The 20,702-nt window shown below is 38.6% G+C and overlaps 1 protein-coding gene across 1 annotated transcript in view; it reads right to left on the bottom strand.

Moving 5' to 3' along the window:
• PTPRD (protein tyrosine phosphatase receptor type D) overlaps window positions 1-20,702 on the bottom strand; it is a 1,111,022-nt gene that overhangs the window by 10,086 nt on the left and 1,080,234 nt on the right. Inside the window, exons 31-34 of the mRNA XM_034987987.1 lie at window positions 4,739-5,024; window positions 4,136-4,314; window positions 3,421-3,547; window positions 2,098-2,223 (exon numbers count right to left, since the gene is read on the bottom strand). Of these exons, the coding sequence (XP_034843878.1) occupies window positions 2,098-2,223; window positions 3,421-3,547; window positions 4,136-4,314; window positions 4,739-5,024 (718 nt within the window). The remainder of the gene's footprint in view (window positions 1-2,097; window positions 2,224-3,420; window positions 3,548-4,135; window positions 4,315-4,738; window positions 5,025-20,702) is intronic.

Raw genomic sequence — 20,702 nt, 5'->3', positions numbered from 1 at the left:
CTCAGAAGCACAACAAAAGCAGAAGGGACCCTCTGTTTATAGAAATAGGAGTAACAATTATGCCCACCCACCAACTTTCTTTTCTGAATCCACTGAGAGGGAAAGAATCCAAATTCCAAGCTTAGAGAGACTGATCTTATTTGAAGAGGCCCTGCTCCTAGTTAAGGTTTCAACTTGTTCCTCCTTTCCATTTTTGTAACAGCTCTTTCCCCTTTAAAGGCCTTTAGGATATGGGTGTGTATGTTCCCAAGATTCTGGTCAAGTAGACAGAGACACAATCTTTTTCATTCAGTCATATTGAGAGGAAGGGATGGCTTAGCTCAACTAGTCTTATTTCCACAGGAACAGGGCATATTCCTGACTGTCATCTTTTGATAAAGCAGGGAGATCACATTAACTTTGTGAGAACACTCAGGAATATGAAAATAACTGCTTGACCCCATTACTAACTTATGGATGGTTACCACGGAAGCATGATTTACTTCCCTCTGCTTCTGGAAAAGGCTTGGAAAGCACAGGAAGGATGCCAAAGGCTAGGTAATGCAGATTTGTCCTCCTCTAAATATCCCAAGGATTTCACTTCTGACCACAGTTGCTTTTAGCAGCAAGAAGAGGTCATGTGCACAAACCCTCACTATTTGGAGGAGAGACCAGCTGACTCCATTTAAAGGTTACCTGTTTAACAAAACTGCATTCCAAGTGCCAACTTGCTTTCTAAACTGGAAAGTTAAGATTAGAAACACACTAGGAACACAAAGAGCAAATGCTATGGCAGCTAAGAAAATTCTAAAATCACAGGGAGCCTTTTTTAATAAAAAGAATGTGAACAAGTTCTTCAATATTTCTTTTGCTTTTTGCGATCAGATTTAATTTGGGCAAGCGAGGAGTAGTAAAGAAGGTGTCTCTGCTATTTGCAGAGACTGGCCCCGAGTCTTTATCATCAGAAATCGTTGGTGAGTTTGCTTGGAATGTACTTAAGATTTTTCACTCACATATCTATCTTCAAATTCTGAAAGGGCACTTTTTTTTTTTTTTTTTTTTTAAACAATGGGATGTTCACCAAGGCATGCTTACTTGGGCAACTCAAAAATGAGCCCGATAGACTTAACTGCTACTTTGAGTACGGTCACCTTCAGAGTAGTTAAGATTTCAGACTTTCTGGGATTAACAGGTCCGTCACCTGGGCCAACCAGCCTGCTAACCAATTTCTCCTTCATTTTAGGTCAACAGCCAGGGCACAGCTTTGGGGATTAGCGGACAATCTCTAAACATGAGTATTGGTTGGAAAAGCTCTTTTCCAGAAAAAACAATGGATCAAGTAAATAGCTCTGTCCTGGAGTTTTATTCAACCCACCTACTGTGACAGTTCCAAAAACAAAGCAGGGCTTTGGACTGACCCCACTCTCTCCTAAGATGTGTTTGTAATCATGGTTTGAAAGTGGCCAAAGGCAAGGATATTAAAGTTTATGCATAGAACATCTTACATCAGGGCTGAACCTTGGACTCAGCAATCTAGATAAGAAATGCGGAATGAAAATTAGCCAACAAGGGTCATGGGTGCACAGCTCTCATGGACAGACACATTAGCACACCGAGGAATAAACCATGCCAGGAATCAAATTAGAATGTGCAAAGCTTGTCAGAGTCTTCTAAAGAATGCCATTTGCTCTGCAGTTTTAAAATCATACCAAATTAACCTCCAAGCCCACATGACCTAAAGGGCTTTGCAAAACAACAACATATTTACAGCCTCAAGTAATGAAGAAGTCAAAAAGCTCCAAAGAGAATGAGCTAAGAAAGTGAATGTAAGCACAGCCAACCAATCAGTAAATGCTTCCCAGGACACACACTTACCAAGTATATCCCCAAAGTTGGGCTGCCAGGTGTTATGTTTGAATGGAAGCCAACCCTGGGTTTGTGAGAACACTTGCCAGACAGAGGAAAAGTTACTCTTATTTTAAAAAACAAAACAGTCCTCCAAGATCAGTTATTTCTTTTCACTTTGGGAATATGGTCACTTGGCAAATGTTTCTCCCAGAGATGCATTTTAGACTGCTTTTCAGCTAATGTTTAAGAACATAAGATTGGTCATCTTACCCTAGCATCTGTGACCTTGAATTCTCTTAGGATATATTGTGGCATGTTGTACTCAGCCATGGGATCTACAACAAAGTACTGGTATCTTGCAGATCGTTCTGCTGGCCAGTATTGGTGACATTTCTCCTAAAAGGAGAGAAGATTAATGGCAAACTATACAATGTACAAATTAAATTTTGTCTATCATCTATCAATCTATATATTTAATTTCTTTCTCTCATTAATAGAAGTTCAAAATTCAAGGCCATTCCAATTGTATGTGACCCATTTTCTTTTTGAAACCATAAGTTCCTTGAGAATAGGAAAATCAAATGGTTTAATATTTGCTCATGATATCAAACACACTACTGGCATACAGTAGCTTATCAATACACATCAATTGAATTGAATATTTTGAAAGCGTAAGTGTCTTCATACTACAAGTTCTCCAAATAATAACATCAGTCCTTAGATGTAATGCTGGCCTTGTCAATCATGCATTGCACCACCAGAATAGACTTGCATCACTGTGTTATGGAATGAATAGAGCCATCAAGTGTGAATGCAGAAAGAAAATTCTATATTGATCTGGTCCAGTCCCCCTTGTTAGCTGAGGAAACTGGAGCCCAAGCAGTTTTAATGATTTGGCTAAATCTTGCAGAGATTCAACTATGAATAGTCAGAATAGTCAAGTCACTTTCCTAGTTTGGCATTTTTTGCTCTCCATCTCTACATTTATACAAGGAAGAGAGAAAGAAAATATCTTAAGCAAACATAGCAAAATGCTTACATCTATCGAATCTAAGTGGTAGGTTCTTAAGTATCTCTAATACTATTTTATGTATTTTTCAGAATAATCATTTTCAAAAAGTAGATCTAAGATGACCAGATTATATATATCCTTGGAAAAACTGTAACTTTCTAACACCCTATTTAATATGGGGTGGAGGGTGGGCAGGTAAGAATTTGCCTCACAGATAAAAGAAAGTCAAGTTTCTTCACACAGAGAAATGATGGCACATTTGCTCATGAAACTCCAGCTTGTCCAGCATGAAAGGAAAAAAGACTATGCCGAGAGCCGGGACCTAAGTCAAACAGGAACATCTACTTCTTTGCTCCTATGATCATGCTGCAATGGAAACAAAATACTAGATCTTTCTTCAAAGCACACAAATTAAAGAACTTGATGTGGCTTTGCAAGCTAAAAACCAACACAAGAGTAATGAATGGCCCAGAATGTGTCTGGAGAACTCCACATCTCCAAGAAATGATGCTGGCCCTTGGGTTATTAAAATGAAATCGTCATTTCTTCATGGAGTGAATATCTTATGAAAAGACACTCACTCTGCCCATCTCACGCAGCTTGGTGAGCATCACGACAATGGTGGAATTGTGTTCCCAGAGCATTCGCCAGAAGTCTTCAGTGGTCTCTGCCAAGGGCCCCTGGGTAGCGATGTAGGCTTTCTGTTGTCTGAATTACAGAGAATAAAAGTAGCATGTTAAAGTTCACATTTGATATGTAAACATCAAACCCACTAATGAAAACTGAAAACATATCATCAGGGCAATTGCAGTAAGTGTCCATTAAGACTGTGTAATCAAATGAGAATATTTAATACATTTGGGGGCTTTGCAAAAGAAATTGTTTTGTTAATATTATGATGTATGTCTTTATCATTATTTAAATTTTAGTGCAACACCAATAACTCAGTTTCATGTATCATACAGATCACTTAAACAGTGGTGTCTCTTCATTTTGTAGATAGGATTCTTACACAATCTATTAAATTTATGAAATATGGTGTAAAACAGCTTCTTCATTAACTCCTTCCACAACCAAATTGCTTCTGAGGAAGAGTGCAGAAGGGCAGATTAAAGATTCCGTGACTGCTTCTTCTTACTCCTACCAAAAATAATAAAAAACAAATACCAAGGGACTGAATGCTGACCTATGCAGAAAGAAGATGCTTTGAATTGAGATGAAATTCATTCTGGCTGTGAAACTAGGGCACATGTAAATATCAAGGCTTTGGACTGTCAGGGGAGCAAGAGTATATACCTGTATCCATCAATAAAACTGGCATTGATGTAATCAGATCCTTCTACTCCTCGGATAGGCTGCAGGCAGACCCTTGTGGATTCATATGGCATAATATTAACAAGGCGATTTTTGAATTTATTACATGGAAGATTGGCACTGATGAATCTTGAGGTGTGAGCTTTAGAGCTGGCTAGACGCTGTTAAATAGAAGAAAAGAAAAAAAATCTGACAAAGATAATTTTAGCCTACAGTTAGATGCAATGTACTCAAGATTTCCTCTTTAGATATAAAGCTTGTGTTTACTTTAAAGCAAAGGACTCTTCAAACTGCACTGCTTTTCACTTCTACCTAATGATTCCATATAGCGTACTGAATTTTTAAATATGTTTTGAGAGTATGATCTCTCAATTTAAATTAGGGTACAAAAGAGCTTGACGTATTGTTAGGAAGCAAAGAACAGAAAGGGAAAGAGGAGGAAAGTGTTTTATAGTTAGACACCTGAGAAGGTCAAGTGAATCTTGTAACTTCAGAATTTGAAAGGTTAAGAAAGTGAAGCCGCTACTCAAAGACAATCCCAGAATGACTTGCTCCTGAATTACCACATCACATCCCATATCGTACCTTAAATTCGAGCTCCATTCCTGTGACATTCTCTCCTGTTTCTATTTGTGTCAGCTTCTGAATATAGGCATACAAGTTTCTAGCTGGCACTTCGGTATTTCCACAAGTCACTGCTTCTAACAGTGCATCATGGATAAAGATGTATTGGTCTTCTGTTTGAACCATGTAATTCCTCTGGGCTCTCATTAAAGTTACATGGCCATAAATATCTACAGTTTTTTCATGCTTTATTCTTTCTAACATGGCATCTATTACGATGAAACAACCAGTCCGGCCAACTCCCGCACTATAAGAAAAACAGAGAAAAGAAAAGTCCAAATAAATCTATCAGGAAACCAAAACATAAAAATTTATTTTAATTCTTACTAAGTAGGTTTTAAACCCATTAATTCTTTTCAACTAGCTATTGGGATTATTTCGGAACACTCTAAAATAAAAAAGTATTATCAAGTCACTACAACCAGAGGATAAGGAATCAAATACCAAGTAAAATTAATTTGGTTTCAAAATGTAAAAACATTAAATCCATAATTACTGTGGTCATTGATCATGTAACAGAAAGTAGACATTATTTTGAAACTGTTATAAAAAAACACAAACATTTAGGTTGTTTATATTAGAAGATATTTTAAAAAATTGTTTAAGATCTAATTAGGCTATATCTTTTTGTAAAACTTCTCCATCTATTTCAGTTCAATTTGTGAAATAAAAATGAGAAAATCACTTAGTCTGGAACATTTCATATTCTAAAACCCAGCAAGGAAGTTTTAATATCAACTTAGTGAGAAATAGATAATTAAAATATTAAAATGTTTCACACTAAAAAAGGTACAGGACATGTTCAATGAAAATAATTTCCTACTAAAAAAATAATCACTAGAGAGTAGGTGGGTTTTTTGTTTTTACTCCCTTCTCCTCCAAAGTTGAATATATTTTGAAATTCTAGGTGAAATTCCAGTATTCTGTGTGGAAAAATAAAAGCCTTAATCTTTGTTATTGAAGAAGCTCTGAGCTTTTTTTTTAAGCTCCATTACTTTGGGACTTACGGGTCATTTTCCAGTTGGTGGAAACTGATTCAAACAAGAGAAGGTGAGAGAGTGAGCAAAACCCAAAGACAAGATCCGCTGTTCCAAGGAGACAATCTAATTTACTGAACTGGATTACAGTCACATGGTTGAAACATTGGAATTTCCTCAAGTGTAGAAAAGAATACTAACAAAATAACACATCTGTGCTCTTAAATCTCTAGGTAAGCCTTGTTTGTCTCTTATCAAACTCTTAAGAGTGAGTCTGTTTATGTGTCAAATATGGTTGAATCCAAAATATTTTTCTCCTCCTGATTATCGATATTTACCTGGCTGGGAAACATGTGATCAATAGGAATAGGTATCCATCACCACCACAGAAGCTAAGCAACAGACAGTCTCCTTCATTAGCTACATGCCACTGTTTCCTGTCATTTGTGTATCTATGTGTTCATTTATTTATCCATCTGTCCATTGACATATCCTTCTCTTCATTCAATGAACAGCACTTTGTTAAGTAATATAGGGGGTACCACATTAAAGATGACTTACATCATACCTTTAAAGAGCTCAGCATCTATCAATGAGGTAAAAGTTTACTTAACTATTTATACTAAAAGACAAGGAAAGAAGAAGAAGAAGAAGAAAAAGAAGAAGAAGAAAAAGAAGAAGAAGAAGAAAAAGAAGGAGGAGGCAGAGGAGGAGGAACAGGAGTGGGAGTGGGAGGAGGGGGAAGGAAGAGGAAGAGGATGTGTTAGTTTTGTGGATGATGTGGTATTTGAACTAGGACTTGAAGGACAGGAAGGATGGGGGAATTGTGGAGGCTAGAATAGCAAAACAGAAACAATGACTTTTGTAGTCATACTCTTGGCTCTGGGAGTTACATGTGAAACTTTTCATTGACCTAGTGAGGCACTTGTACAAGGAATGTACAAGAACTCCAAATGGATGAGTTTAGTGAGCACTAGGGTGTCTGACAACTGAATGGCATTTCTCTCTAGTGCCAAGTGGCCACAAGGTGTTAAGTAAGCATTTTGTAACAAATAATACATTCATTTAACTACTGAGCAGTGCAGATCAAATCTAGCTTCCACGAAGTGACATGACATTGAGATGTAATGCAAAAATCCATTGAGACAAAGAGTCTTTGAAGTGACAGAACTTTTTTTAGTACACAATTAGAAACCTGATGCACCAAGGTCCACATCTAGTTTGTTCTACTAGTAAACCTGTGAGATGGGGAGTTTTCCATGACATTCCCATCCCCCCACTCTCTCACCCACCAGGCAGGATTAATCATCCTCTGTTCGAGATCACTTAAGTCGAGTGTCAAATACCACCCCAGTACAGTCTCAGTTACATTGCATTATTAATTAGCCTAGTGGGTCTGTCATCCACAAATCATGGCGCATAACCTGAAAGCAGGAACTATATTTTCTATTATCTTTGTGTGTCCTGCACCAACCATGCAATCAGTGTTCAATAATGTTTGTGAAATAAGAAAATAAATCAGTGATTGGCATCAGAGGCCTTATGTAATGAGCAGCCCATCCATGTTCAGTAAGCCTACTGAGGAAGCAGGACTCTTCAGTTAATGAAACAGGACTGAGGAAGCAGGAATCTTCAGTTAATGAAAGAAATCCCACATTTGACAAAGGCTCAGAATTGTGCAGAGAATGCCCAAAGACTACTCCACAGTGGTGGGTAGGGACTTGAAAATGCTTTGCGTGGCCTCTGTGTCTTGGTCTTCTGATCTGGGAAGTAGCCCCCCACATTGGGGAGGTTCTAAGACTATGAGTAATACCTTTTTCTCTTTTTCTGTGTTGTTTTTCTTAATTGTCTTCATCCCAATTTTGCATTGTTTTTAATTGGATACAACTTCATGCAGTTCTTTATAGTGGAAACCATGCCATAAGCCTCATAACTGAGTCCTAAATATCAAGTCAATTCTAGATAATGGCAGGGATATTTCCCCAAAATATGCATCAGGGACCATTCTCAAATGTCTGGATGATGCATAGATCTATATTCAGATAGAAAGATATCACAAAATCTTGGAAAATTGGTAGGAATGACTTTAGTTTCAAACAGTAGCAACCTCTTCAAGGTGGTAATGAAAGAAAAAATATGTGCCTGAGTCTAAATTACAAGCTGGGGAAGAAAAGAGGAGAGTCTATGACTTGTGCCAAACCCATTTTTTTCTCCCCCAAATTCAAAATACTGTTAACTGCCCAAACTTGTGTATTCATATGTAGGATAGGGAAGGAGCTGACCCTTTTAACTTACATGTTATCTCTTCTTTAGGAGGAAGAGTTCTTGGGGGTTTTAAATGTTAGAAAGTGTCTCTTAGCTTGAAGTAAGATCATGAAGTTCAAGATACTTTTTTCAGATACCAATGGCTGGGTGTCCTTGAGAAAGTCACTTAACCTCTTCCTTGCTTTCCCATTTTTCTTAAATCGCGATAATGGTAATTAACTCTAGTTAATTACCTAGTAAGTCTTAAGGCTGAATTAAACATACCGAGTGTTTTGCAAACATAAAGGAAGAGACAGTTACTTTGTAGGTACAAACTGCATTTTAAAATTCTACCTCTGAAGCTGACAAAAGGAATAGGTAATGTTAATGCTGAGAAAATTATGATAGAATCACTGCAGGATCATTTAAGATTAGGCTTTCAAAAATCCTGCTTTAATCTACCCCCTCAAGCCGTTCTCCCCTTTCTCCTCATATTTCCAATAAATAATACCTTACATTGGAAGAACTTTCTGCTTTCACATATATTGTCATGGTAAATGAGATGGCAATAAAGCGCCTTCCCACCATAGTGCCTGGCTCCTGGAAGGTATTCAGCAAAGGTCTGTCAGTTCTCTTTTCCCTTCTATGATTTATGACATTTGGAAGCTGCCCTGAAGTCCTTCAGCTCACGGTAAATGGCCAAAAAGGGACTCAAATGGAGGGTGCATGGTGCTAAACTTTAGCACCACATTCCATGGCACTATCTTTGCTTCATACTGCTTTCTGCCAGTTGGGTCAGTGAAAAAGAAAAAGGCACCTTTCTTGTAGCCCAGCCCTCTAGAACACTCCTTTAGCAGTGTTCATCAATCCTGAATGCAAGTTCCTTGAAAAGTATTTCCTCCTGTGCCACTGAGTATGGGAAACAACAGATACTCCCCTTGCGGTTGAAGGTAGGAAGGGAAGTGATTAAATAATTATCTCCAATACAAAATCACCTTAAACATGCAGCACATGGAATGAGCCAAGAGGAACTGTGACTCACATGTAGTGGTTCCATCGAGTCCATGACAGGGTAGAATTTCTAGCAAGTTGGAAACCAAGACAAAACTCTAAATGCCATCTTCAGAAATCTACCAGCATCCCTTTAGACTGTGCCTCAGTAAGTGATATTTTTTCTGCTTAATGCTTTTATTGATTATCCTCATGCTTCTCTGGATTTTTTCCATTTGTATCTCTTTCTCTAATTCACACACCTCAGCCAGCTGTCAAAATGTAGATAATGTCCCCAAAGTTCTGTCCTCCTTTCTCTCATTCCCCTTCATGATTCAGCAATAATCTTCAAAAAAATGATTTCTAAAGCGATAGCCCTTTCTCTGAGCATAAGTGGAGACTTATATTTCAAGTTGCCCTCAAGTTTCTCTAGAAATAAATACATCCCAAGATTAATCAGCATCTTCTCTGCTCAAACCTGCTCTTTCCTCTCTCTCATTCCTTACTATTCAGTTCTAAAATATAAGAATCAGTTTGGATTGTTTTTCCCTCCTTCCCCACACAATAATAAAATATAAATTCTTGTGCTTTTGACCTCTACAAATTTTATTGAACGATCTATCAATGGTGTGCTGGAGCTGGCAAAAGCCAATTGTTAAATTCTCAGAAATTTTGCTCATATAAACATATTAAAAATAAAGGCTATGCTCGGGGCAGAGCAAGATGGCGGAGGAGTAGGAGACCTGGATTTTGTCTCCTCTCAGGAATTCAGCTGGATAGGGATCAAACCATTCTGAACACCTACAAACTCAACAGGAGATCGAAGAAAAGAATAGCAACAATTCTCTGAGCAGAGAGGGACCACTTTCTGGAAGGTAGGATGTGCAGAGAAGTGAATCCCAGGCGATATTCGGGAGGATAGACGGCGGGGGAGGGGCCTCCATCAGCCCCTTCTGACAAGTGATAGAGCCGCGGAGCACAAAATCGGAACTTTTAAAAGTCTGCTCTGCTGAGGGATGTCACTCTGGTGGCTAAGTGGGGGGTGGAACCCTCTGGGACAGTGTGGTCTCAGGACCTTCGGGGTCACAGAAAGACCGGGGGTGCCTGAGTGTGGCAGAGCTCCCAGGCAACAGAGCAGGGAAGCCGACTGCAGAGACAGAGCCGAGGCGCAGGCTCTCAGCTCGGGGTTGCCATAAACCATGATCCGCGGCACAGTCGGGCCACTGCTCCTCCAGCAGAGACCCAACAAGCGGCAGATCCGGGGAGACTCACCTTCCCCCCAGGGAGGAGCCGCGCGGGAGTGCACCACAGGGATCTGCTAGGTTTGGAGGCTCCACCCGGGGTCGGGTGCCAGAGATAGAAACGCGTGGGAGTGACTGATGGCTTTTCTCTGGGGGCTCACTGAGGAGCGGGGCCCGAGTTCTCGGCTCCTCCGGGGCAGAGATTGGGAGGCCGCCATTTTTACTCTCCGCCTCCAAAGCTGTACGGAAAGCTCGCAGGGAACAAAAGACCCAGAGAGCAAACCCGAGCAGATTACTTAGCCGGGAGGGAGCAAGGGCGGGGCAATTCCACCTTTGGCAGAGACATTTGGAAACCACGGCAACAGGCCCCTCCCCCAGACGATCAGCGAGAACAGCCAGCCAAGACCAAGTTTACTGATCAATGAGAACGGCAGAACTCCAGCACTAGGGGAATACTGCACATAGAATTCATGGCTTTTTTACCATGATTCTTTAGTCTTTCAAAGTTAATTTTTTTTAACTGTCTTTTCTTTTTTTTTTTTTGAATTTTTCTTTTTCCCTTTTTCAACCAAAATCTTATCAATCCCTTTTTTTTTTAAAAACATTTTTATTTTTCATTGTTAAAGTCATATCCTATTCCTTCATAGTAGTTACCCGTATTTTTGGCATATATATATATATATAAGTTCTTCTCTCTTTAAAATTTTGAGATAGTTTCTTCTAACAGATTAAAATATACCCTAAATCTCTAGTATATGTTTTTTTTTACTCCCCTGCCTGATCACATTCTCTCCCTTTTTTTTCTTTTTTCTTTTTTTAAATCCTCTTCTTTCTTTTTTCAATTATCAATTCCTTTTATAAATTTTTTTATAATTTCCATCTTTACAGTCATATACCATCCCTTCATCATATCAACCCTTATTTTTGTACGTATATAAGTTTTTCTTTCTTTAAAATTTTGGGAGGCACTTTCTTCTAAAAGACCAAAATACACCCCAAATCTAGTGTGTGGCACTGATCTATATACCAGCCTGATCATATCTGATCACATTCTGGGGTTTTTTTGTTGTTATTTTGTTTTGTTTGTTTTTGTTTGTTTTTATCTTTATCTTTTACTTTTTTCTCTCTTTCCCTTTCTTTTTCCACTGCTTCAGGTCTTTTCTGATTTGTTTAGAGTATATTTTCTGGGGATGTTGTTACTCTGCTAGCATTTTGTTCTCTCATTAATCTATTCTCCTCTGCACAAAATGACAAGACGGAAAAAATCACCTCAACAAAAAAAACAAAAGGTAGTACTGACTGCCAGGGACCTACTCAATACGGACATTAGTACGATGTCAGATCTAGAGTTCAGAATCATCACTTTAAAGATACTAGCTGGGCTTGAAAAAAATATGGAAGTTATTAGAGAAACCCTTTCTGGAGAAGTAAAGAACTAAAATCCAACCAAGTAGAAATCAAAAAGGCTATTAATGAGGTACAATCAAAAATGGGGGCACTAACTGCTAGGATAAATGAGGCAGAAGAGAGAATCAGTAATATAGAAGACCAAATGATGGAAAATAAAGAAGCAGAGAAAAAAAGAGATAAACAACTGCTGGATCACGAGGGCAGAATTCGAGAGATAAGCGATACCATAAGATGAAACAACATTAGAATAATTGGGATCCCAGAAGAAGAAGAAAGAGAGAGAGGGCAGAAGGTATAATGGAGCAAATTATAGCAGAGAACTTCCCGAATGTGGGGAAGGAAACAGGCATGAAAATCCAGGAAGCACAGAGAACCCCTCTCAAAATCAATAAAAATAGGTCAACACCCCGACATCTAATAGTAAAACTTACGAGTCTCATAGACAAAGAGAAAATCCTGAAAGCAGCTCGGGAGAAGAGATATGTAACTTACAATGGTAGAAACATTAGATTGGCAACAGACCTATCCACAGAGACATGGCAGGCCAGAAAGGACTGGCAGGATATATTCAGAGCACTAAATGAGAAAAATATGCAGCCAAGAATACTATATCCAGCTAGGCTGTCATTGAAAATTGAAGGAGAGATAAAAAGCTTCCAGGACAAACTAAAACTAAAGGAATTTGCAAACACAAAACCAGCACTACAAGAAATCTTGAAAGGGGTCCTCTAAGCAAAGAGAAACCCTAAAAGCAACATAAACCAGAAAGGAACACAGACAATATACAGTAACAGTCACCTTACAGGCAATACAATGGCACTAAATTCCTATCTTTCAATAGTTACCCTGAATGTAAATGGGCTCAATGCCCCAATCAAAAGACACAGGCTATCAGACTGGATTAAAAAACAAGACCCATTGATATGCTGTCTGCAAGAGACTCATTTTAGAACCAAAGACACCCCCAGATTGAAAGTGAGGGGGTGGAAAACCATTTACCATGCTAATGGACACCAAAAGAAAGCTGGGGTGGCAATCCTTATATCACACACAAATTAGATTTTAAACCAAAGACTGTAATAAGAGATGAGGAAGGACATTATATCCTACTTAAAGGATCTATCCAATAAGAAGATCTAAAAATTGTAAATATCTATGCCCCTAACATGGGAGCAGCCAATTATATAAGGAAATTAATAACAAAAGCAAAGAAACAGATTGACAACAATACAATAATAGTGGGGGACTTTAACACCCCTTCACTGAAATGGACAGATCATCTAAGCAAAAGATCAACGAGGAAATAAAGACTTTAAATGAAACACTGGAACAAATGGACTTCACAGACCTATTCAGAACATTCCACCCCAAAGCAACGGAATACACATTCTTCTCTAGTGCCCATGGAACATTCTCCAGATAGATCACATCCTAGGTCATAAATCAGGTCTCAACCAGTACCAAAAGATTGGGATCATTCCCTGCCTATTTTCAGACCACAGTGCTTTGAAACTAGAACTCAATCACAAGAAGAAAGTCGGAAAGAACTCAAATACATGGAGGCTAAAGAGCATCCTACTGAAGAATGAATGGGTCAACCAGGAAATTCAAGAAGAATTAAAAAAATACATGGAAACCAATGAAAATGAAAACACAACTGTTCAAAATCTTTGGGATGCAGCAAAGGCAGTCCTAAGAGGAAAGTATATAGCAATACAAGCCTTTCTCAAGAAACAAGAAAGGTCTCAAGTACAGAACCTAACCATACACCTAAAGGAGCTGGAGAAAGAACAGCAAATAAAGCCTAGACCCAGCAGGAGAAGAGATATAATAAAGATCAGAGCAGAAATCAATGAAATAGAAACTAAAAGAACAGTAGAACAGATCAATGAAACTAGGAGCTGGTTCTTTGAAAGAATTAACAAGATTGATAAACCCCTGGCCAGACTTACAAAAAGAAAAGAGAAATGACCCAAATCAACAAAATCATGAATGAAAGAGGAGAGATCACAACCCACACCAAAGAAATACAAACAATTATAAGAACATATTATGAGCAACTCTATGCCAGCAAATTTGATAACCTGGAAGAAATGGATGCATTCCTAGAGATGTATCAACTACCAAAACTGAACCAGGAAGAAATAGAAAAAAAACAGACCTATAACCACTAAGGAAATTGAAGCAGTAATCAAAAATCTCCCAAAAAACAAAAGCCCAGGGCCAGATGGCTTCCCAGGGGAATTCTACCAAACATTTCAAGAAGAATTAATACCTATTCTTCTGAAACTGTTCCAAAAAATAGAAACGGAAGGAAACTTCCAAATCATTTAATGAGGCCAGCATTACCTTGATCCCAAAACCAGACAAAGACCCCATCAAAAAGGAGAATTACAGGGCGCCTGGGTGGCTCAGATGGTTAAGCGTCTGCCTTCAGCTCAGGTCATGATCCCAGGGTCCTGGGATCGAGTCCCACATCGGGCTCCTTGCTCCTTGGGAGCCTGCTTCTCTCTCTCTCTGTCTCTCATGAATAAATAAATAAAATCTTTAAAAAAAATAAAAATAAAAAAAAAATAAAAAAAAAAAGGAGAATTACAGACCAATATCCCTGATGAACATGGATGCAAAAATTCTCACCAAAATACTAGCCAATAGGGTCCAACATTACATTAAAAGGATTATTCACCACGACCAAGTGGGATCTATCCCTGGGCTGCAAGGTTGGTTCAACATCCGCAAATGAATCAATGTGATACAATACATTAACAAAAGAAGGAACAAAAATCATATGATCCTCTCAATAGATGCAGAAAAAGCTTTTGACAAAGTACAGCATCCTTTCTGGATCAAAACTCTTCAGAGTATAGGCATAGAGGGTACATACCTCAATATCATAAAAGCCATCTATGAAAAACCTACAGCGAATATCATTCTCAATGGGGAAAAACTGAGAGCTTTCCTCCTAAGGTCAGGAATGGGGCAGGGATGTCCACTATCACCACTGCTATTCAACATAGTATTGGAAGTCCTAGCCACAGCAATCAGACAGCAAAAAGAAATCAAAGGCATCCAAATTGGCAAAGAAGAAGTCAAACTCTCACTCTTTGCAGATGATATGATACTTTATGTGTAAAACCCAAAAGACTCCACCCCAAAACTGTTAGAACTCATACAGGAATTCAGTCAAGTGGCAGGATATAAAATCAATGCACAGAAGTCAGTGGCATTCCTATACACCAACAACAAGACAGAAGAAAGGGAAATTAAGGAGTCGATCCCGTTTACAATTGCACCCCAAACCATAAGATACCTAGGAATAAATGTAACCAAAGAGACAAAGGATCTGTACTCAGAAAACTATAAAATACTCATGAAAAAATTGAGGAAGACACAAAGAAATGGAAAAACGTTCCATGCTCATGGATTGGAAGAACAAATATTGTGAAGATGTCAATGCTACCTAGAGCAATCTACACATTCAATGCAATCCCCATCAAAACACCATCCACTTTTTTCAAAGAAATGGAACAAATAATCCTAAAATTTGTATGGAACCAGAAAAGAGCCCGCATAGCAAGAGGAATGTTAAAAAAGAAAAGCAAAGCCGGAGGCATCACAATTCCGGAGTTCCAGCTCTATTACAAAGCTGTCATCATCAAGACAGCATGGTACTGGCACAGAAACAGACACATAGATCAATGGAACAGAATAGAGAGCCCAGAAATGGACCCTCAACTCTGTGGTCAACTCATCTTTGACAAAGCAGGAAAGAATGTCCAATGGAAAAAAGACAGTCTCTTCAACAAATGGTGTTGGGAAAATTGGATAGCCACATGCAGAAGAATGAAACTGGACCATTTCCTTACACCACACACAAAAATAGACTACAAATGGTTGAAAGACCTCAATGTGAGACAGGAGTCCATCAACATCCTAAAGGAGAACACAGGCAGCAACCTCTTCGACCTCAGCCGCAGCAACTTCTTCCTAGAAACATCGCCAAAGGCAAGGGAAGCAACGGCAAAAATGAACTATTGGGACTTCATCAAGATAAAAAGCTTTTGCAAAGCAAAGGAAACAGTCAACAAAACCAAAAGACAACTGACAGAATGGGAGAAGATATTTGCAAATGACATATCAGATAAACGGCTAGTATCCAAAATCTATAAAGAACTCATCAAACTCAACACCCAAAGAACAAAGAATCCAATCAAGAAATGGGCAGAAGACATGAACAGACATTTTTCCAAAGAAGACATCCAAATGGCCAACAGACACATGAAAAAGTGCTCAATATCACTCGGCATCAGGGAAATCCAAATCCAAACCTCAATGAGATACCACCTCACACCAGTCAGAATGGCTAAAATTAACAAGTCAGGAAACGACAGATGTTGGCAGGGATGCGGAGAAAGGGGAACCCTCCTATACTGTTGGTAGGAATGCAAGCTGGTGCAGCCACTCTGCAAAACAGTATGGAGGTTCCTCAAAAAGTTGAAAATAGAGCTACCCTATGATCCATCAATTGCACTACTGGGTATTTACCCCAAAGATACAAAAGTAGGGATCTGAAAGGGTACGTGCACCCCAATGTTTATAGCAGCAATGTCCACAATAGCCAAACTGTGGAAAGAGCCAAGATGTCCATCGACAGATGAATGGATAAAGAAGAAGTGGTATATATATACAATGGAATATTATGCAGCCATCAAAAGGAATGAGATCTTGCCATTTGCAACGACGTGGATGGAACTGGAGGGTATAATGTTGAGCGAAATAAGTCAAACAGAGAAAGACATGTATCATATGATCTCACTGATATGAGGAATTCTTAATTGCAGGAAACAAACTGAGTGTTGTTGGAGTGGGGGGTGGGTTGGGAGGGATGGGGTGACTGGGTGATAGACACTGGGGAGGGTATGTGCTCTGGTAAGCGCTGTGAATTGTGCAAGACTGTTGAATCTCAGATCTGTACCTCTGAAACAAATAATGCAATATATGATAAGAAAAAAAGAAGAAGAAGAAGAAGAGTAAGATAGCAGGAGGGGAAGAATGAAGCGGGGGAAATTGGAGGGGGAGACGAACCATGAGAGACGATGGACTCTGAAAAACAAACTGAGGGTTCTAGAGGGGAGGGGGATGGCAGAATGGGTTAGCCTGGTGGTGGGTATTGAGGAGGGCACATTCTGCATGGAGCACTGGGTGTTATGCACAAACAATGAATCATGGAACACTACATCTAAAACTAATGATGTAATGTATGGGGATTAACATAAGAATAAAAAAAAATAAAGGCTATGCTCAAAACACAGTGCTTTTAATTATTTTACATTTATACTCTTGAGCTGAAACTATTATATAATGGTTTGCTACTGAGCATCTCTCCCGAGCTTTGCCTTCAGTGATGTCACATTTCTACCTTGAAATCAGATATGGTGGAAGGACTTACACCAAGGAAACTGGCAAATACTTGTATTTCCCCTACAGAGCTGGTTGTTACACATTACCAGCACACATTGACTGTCCTAATTCATCCATGCCCACCAGCCAGGGACAGACAGGAAAGTGCTCATTACTTTGTTTTTCCAACTACATACTCTCGTAAGACTCTGCAGGCTATTATCCCACAAATATTTACTGAGTGCCTACCATGTGCTAAGACATCGGTGAAGTGGTGAGCAAAACCAACAGAATCCTTTCCTCGTGGAGAATGCAGTTTAGCAGGAGAATTGGATAGTAAGTAATCATATGAATAAGTAGATAATTTTCAATCTCCAACCACTGCTATGAAGTAAATGTACAACGTGCTGGCTGAGCACTTTTGAGGAAAGGTCATTTAAACTGATACCTGTTATGGACTGAATTGTGTCCTCTCAAAATCCATATGTTAAAGCCTTAACCCCCAACTCGACCGTATTTGGTGAGAGGGTCTTCAGGGAGGTAATTGTTAAATAAGGTCATAATGGTGAGGCCCTTACCCAGTCAGACTGGTATCTTTATAAGAATAAGAAGAGACACAAGAGAACTATACACAGGTAAAACAGTTATTTTAAAGAATTGCTGTTGACACAGTTATACATTTAATAAAAATATTATAAACAACCCTTAAAAAGGAAAATAAATATGTGGAATCTGCCCTTTTTCCCACACTGCCTTCCAGCCACACTGGCTTTCATTTAATTACTCAAAGAGGCTAGGGCCTTTTCTTGAGATATTCTCTCCTAGAAAGCTTTTCCTTCTTCACTCAGCAAACCATTCCTTGTCCTTTAGATATTGTGTGCATCTGCTAGGGCTGGGTGCCATAAAAAAACAGAAAGTTATTTTCTGTAAGTTTAGGAGGCCAGAAGTCCAAGATTAAGGTGCCATCAGGGTTGGTTTCTGGTGAGACCTCTTTTCTTGGCTTAAGATAGCAGCCTTTTAGTTGTGTCTTCATGTGGTGTTCCCCTTGTGCATGTGCAGAGAGAGAGACCTCTGTCTCCAAAAACAGTTACATTGGGGGAGGGTGAAGCCTTCAATATACGAATTTTGAGGGGACACAATTCAGTCCATAACAGTTATCAACAGTTATCAATTTAAATCAATTGAAATTCTAGGGAAGTGCTTTGCCTGCATGCTAGACATGTACCTCACAGCAGTTGTTGAAATTTATAATTATATACTTACTCATAGGATTATTTGGTACCTAATTAAACTGTAATCTCCATGATGATGGACTCTCCTGTTGATTTCATTCACCATTTCGCTGATGTCTTAGCACATGGTAGGCACTCAGTAAATATTTGTGGGATAATAGTCTCACCAACTCTTCAGTTTTTATTCGGATACATCTATTGGTTTGCTGGAATATGTCTTTGAATAATGTTTTATGTAAAATATGCATGGATAGTACTATTCCGATGCCTTGTATATCTGAGAATGTTTATTTGCCTTTACCTAGTTAAAACTGCGTGGTTCTCGGGCGATAATTTCTATTATAAGAGTCATAGCTTTCGCCAACTCTAGTCAAATTACACATATTTAAAGCTTTCCTAGCTCTGGGCCTTTGCTTAGGCAGGCCCTCCCTCCTTCTTATCAGGTCTACGTGTTGATACTACCTTCCTTCAAGACACCTCTCACATGCTGTATCCTCGGCCAAGACTCTCCCCCTGGTTTACTCCTCCTTGGATTCCTATGGAAATGTGTACTTCTCTTTCAGCAACTGCCTTACCTTGTATTTGTTTTCTGGTTATTATCTTTATGCCAGTTGACAATCTCCTTGAGGGGAAGAACAACAGCTTCCTTGTCTCTACTGTGTTTGACAATTTCTCATGGCAATTTCCATGCCAGGGAAATAGGAGGTCTTCAACTTGAGTTGCAAAATTTTAAAAATATAAGTTTAAAAATATGGAGCCATTTCTTTTGGATCAATGAAATATACAGGAACATTCTTCAAAGTCCTCTGGCATGGGAATATTACTTTGATACATGTTTACAGAGATAAAGGGAGTTCTTAAAATTTGATGAGATGGAAGCAACCTGTGTTTATGCTCTACTCCAGTTGCTCAGAAATAAAAAACCTCAGGCACCACTTTTTTCTTAAGAAACTGAATGTTGAAAATTCAGAGCTTTTAGAAGTACACCAGCCTACTTTTGTTTGAATTTCCAAGTTCCCACAACAGCACATATTTTACTTCCTTCTCCAATTTGCTCTATTTTTCACCCATCAGTATCTGAGTGCAGTGCACCTCTCAAAATGAAGGATTGTAGTTCTAAAAGCAAATTCATTTTTCTTTGATCCTGAAAAACTCAGCTCTCCATAGCAGCAATAATGATGGAACCCTATTTAGTGCTGTTTGTTTTCATCATTTCAACAGCCTTCAACCTGAAACATGGTAAGAACAGCAAAACTGATAAACCACCCCTATTTTTATCTGTTTTCTGTCGGAGTAGTTGCCAAGCATAGAGACAAATTTTTCTAAATATCTTTTAAAAAAAAGTGCATAACCTCATGCTTCAGGCTGAGGCCAGCACAATTCAGTACATTTATTATGTTACAGAACATTCCAGCAAAAATGGAAGAGGGCAGAACTGTTAAATCAAGTCTAGCATTAGGTTGGTCCCTGTTTCCCCTGAAGTAAATCCAACTTTCTAAGCTACCTTCCACTGAGAACAATGATGCCACCAAAGCAAAGCAAATTATTGACACGATTTTGCCTTAAAAACAACAACAGCAAAAACAACAACAACAAGAAGAAACGGTTTCAGTCAGTGATAGACATTTCAGTGTTCATAAGCTGAAAGACCATGCAACCCACTGAGCAAGTACGCCTACTAGGAAATTGTTATTACTTCAATATTATTGTTCATCCAGTTACAACATTTGTTTTCAATTTCTAAAAACATGATTGAGTTAGTCCCACGAGTTGAAATATGCTTAATGTCCCGTGATGTGATACAGTAGTAATGTGCAAAAGGAAAACATTAAGAGGCATAAGGGGGCTGTTTTGTAGTAAAATCATTCTGGGGATGTGCTTAAAAGTTGGCTTTTCTAATTAATCTGGTGGAATGTTAATGCTGACCCTTTACTGATACTTCAATGATCTGGCAAAAAAAAAAGACAATAGAATTAGGAGATTTTACAGATCATTTAGTTGGATGCAAAGTCAGTAAAATATGAACCAAAAATCTTGGTGAGCATTTTGTACATATATCAGCTCATAATTAGATTGGATATTACAGTTCGGCTACAACAAAAATGGCACTTACAAACTGCAAAAACAGAAAAAAGAACACCTATGAGAATGGATTGAATTTTATGATTAAGGTTTGCAAGATTAGTCAGATGACTGTCCTGATAAAACTGTGATGTGATCATGATATGGCTGTCATTGTAAAACTCTTCTTTCATTTTTTGTTAAAAATTAACTTTTAACTTAACATTTAACTATACTGGGCACCTCTAGTGTATTTAGCACTCTCTACAGAAAACTGGCCCAGAAGTATTTTAGTATCACATCCTCTGGCATCTCTTTTACCTAGAATGACCAGAGAAATTATGCAAATTTCTTTGACATAAATATTCAT

The sequence above is a fragment of the Mirounga leonina genome, unplaced genomic scaffold (genome assembly GCF_011800145.1).
Source record: "Mirounga leonina isolate KUSES-001 unplaced genomic scaffold, KU_Mleo_1.0 Mir_447, whole genome shotgun sequence".
Classification (NCBI taxonomy): Eukaryota; Metazoa; Chordata; class Mammalia; order Carnivora; family Phocidae; genus Mirounga; species Mirounga leonina.
This window is presented reverse-complemented; position numbering and strand designations above follow the sequence as displayed.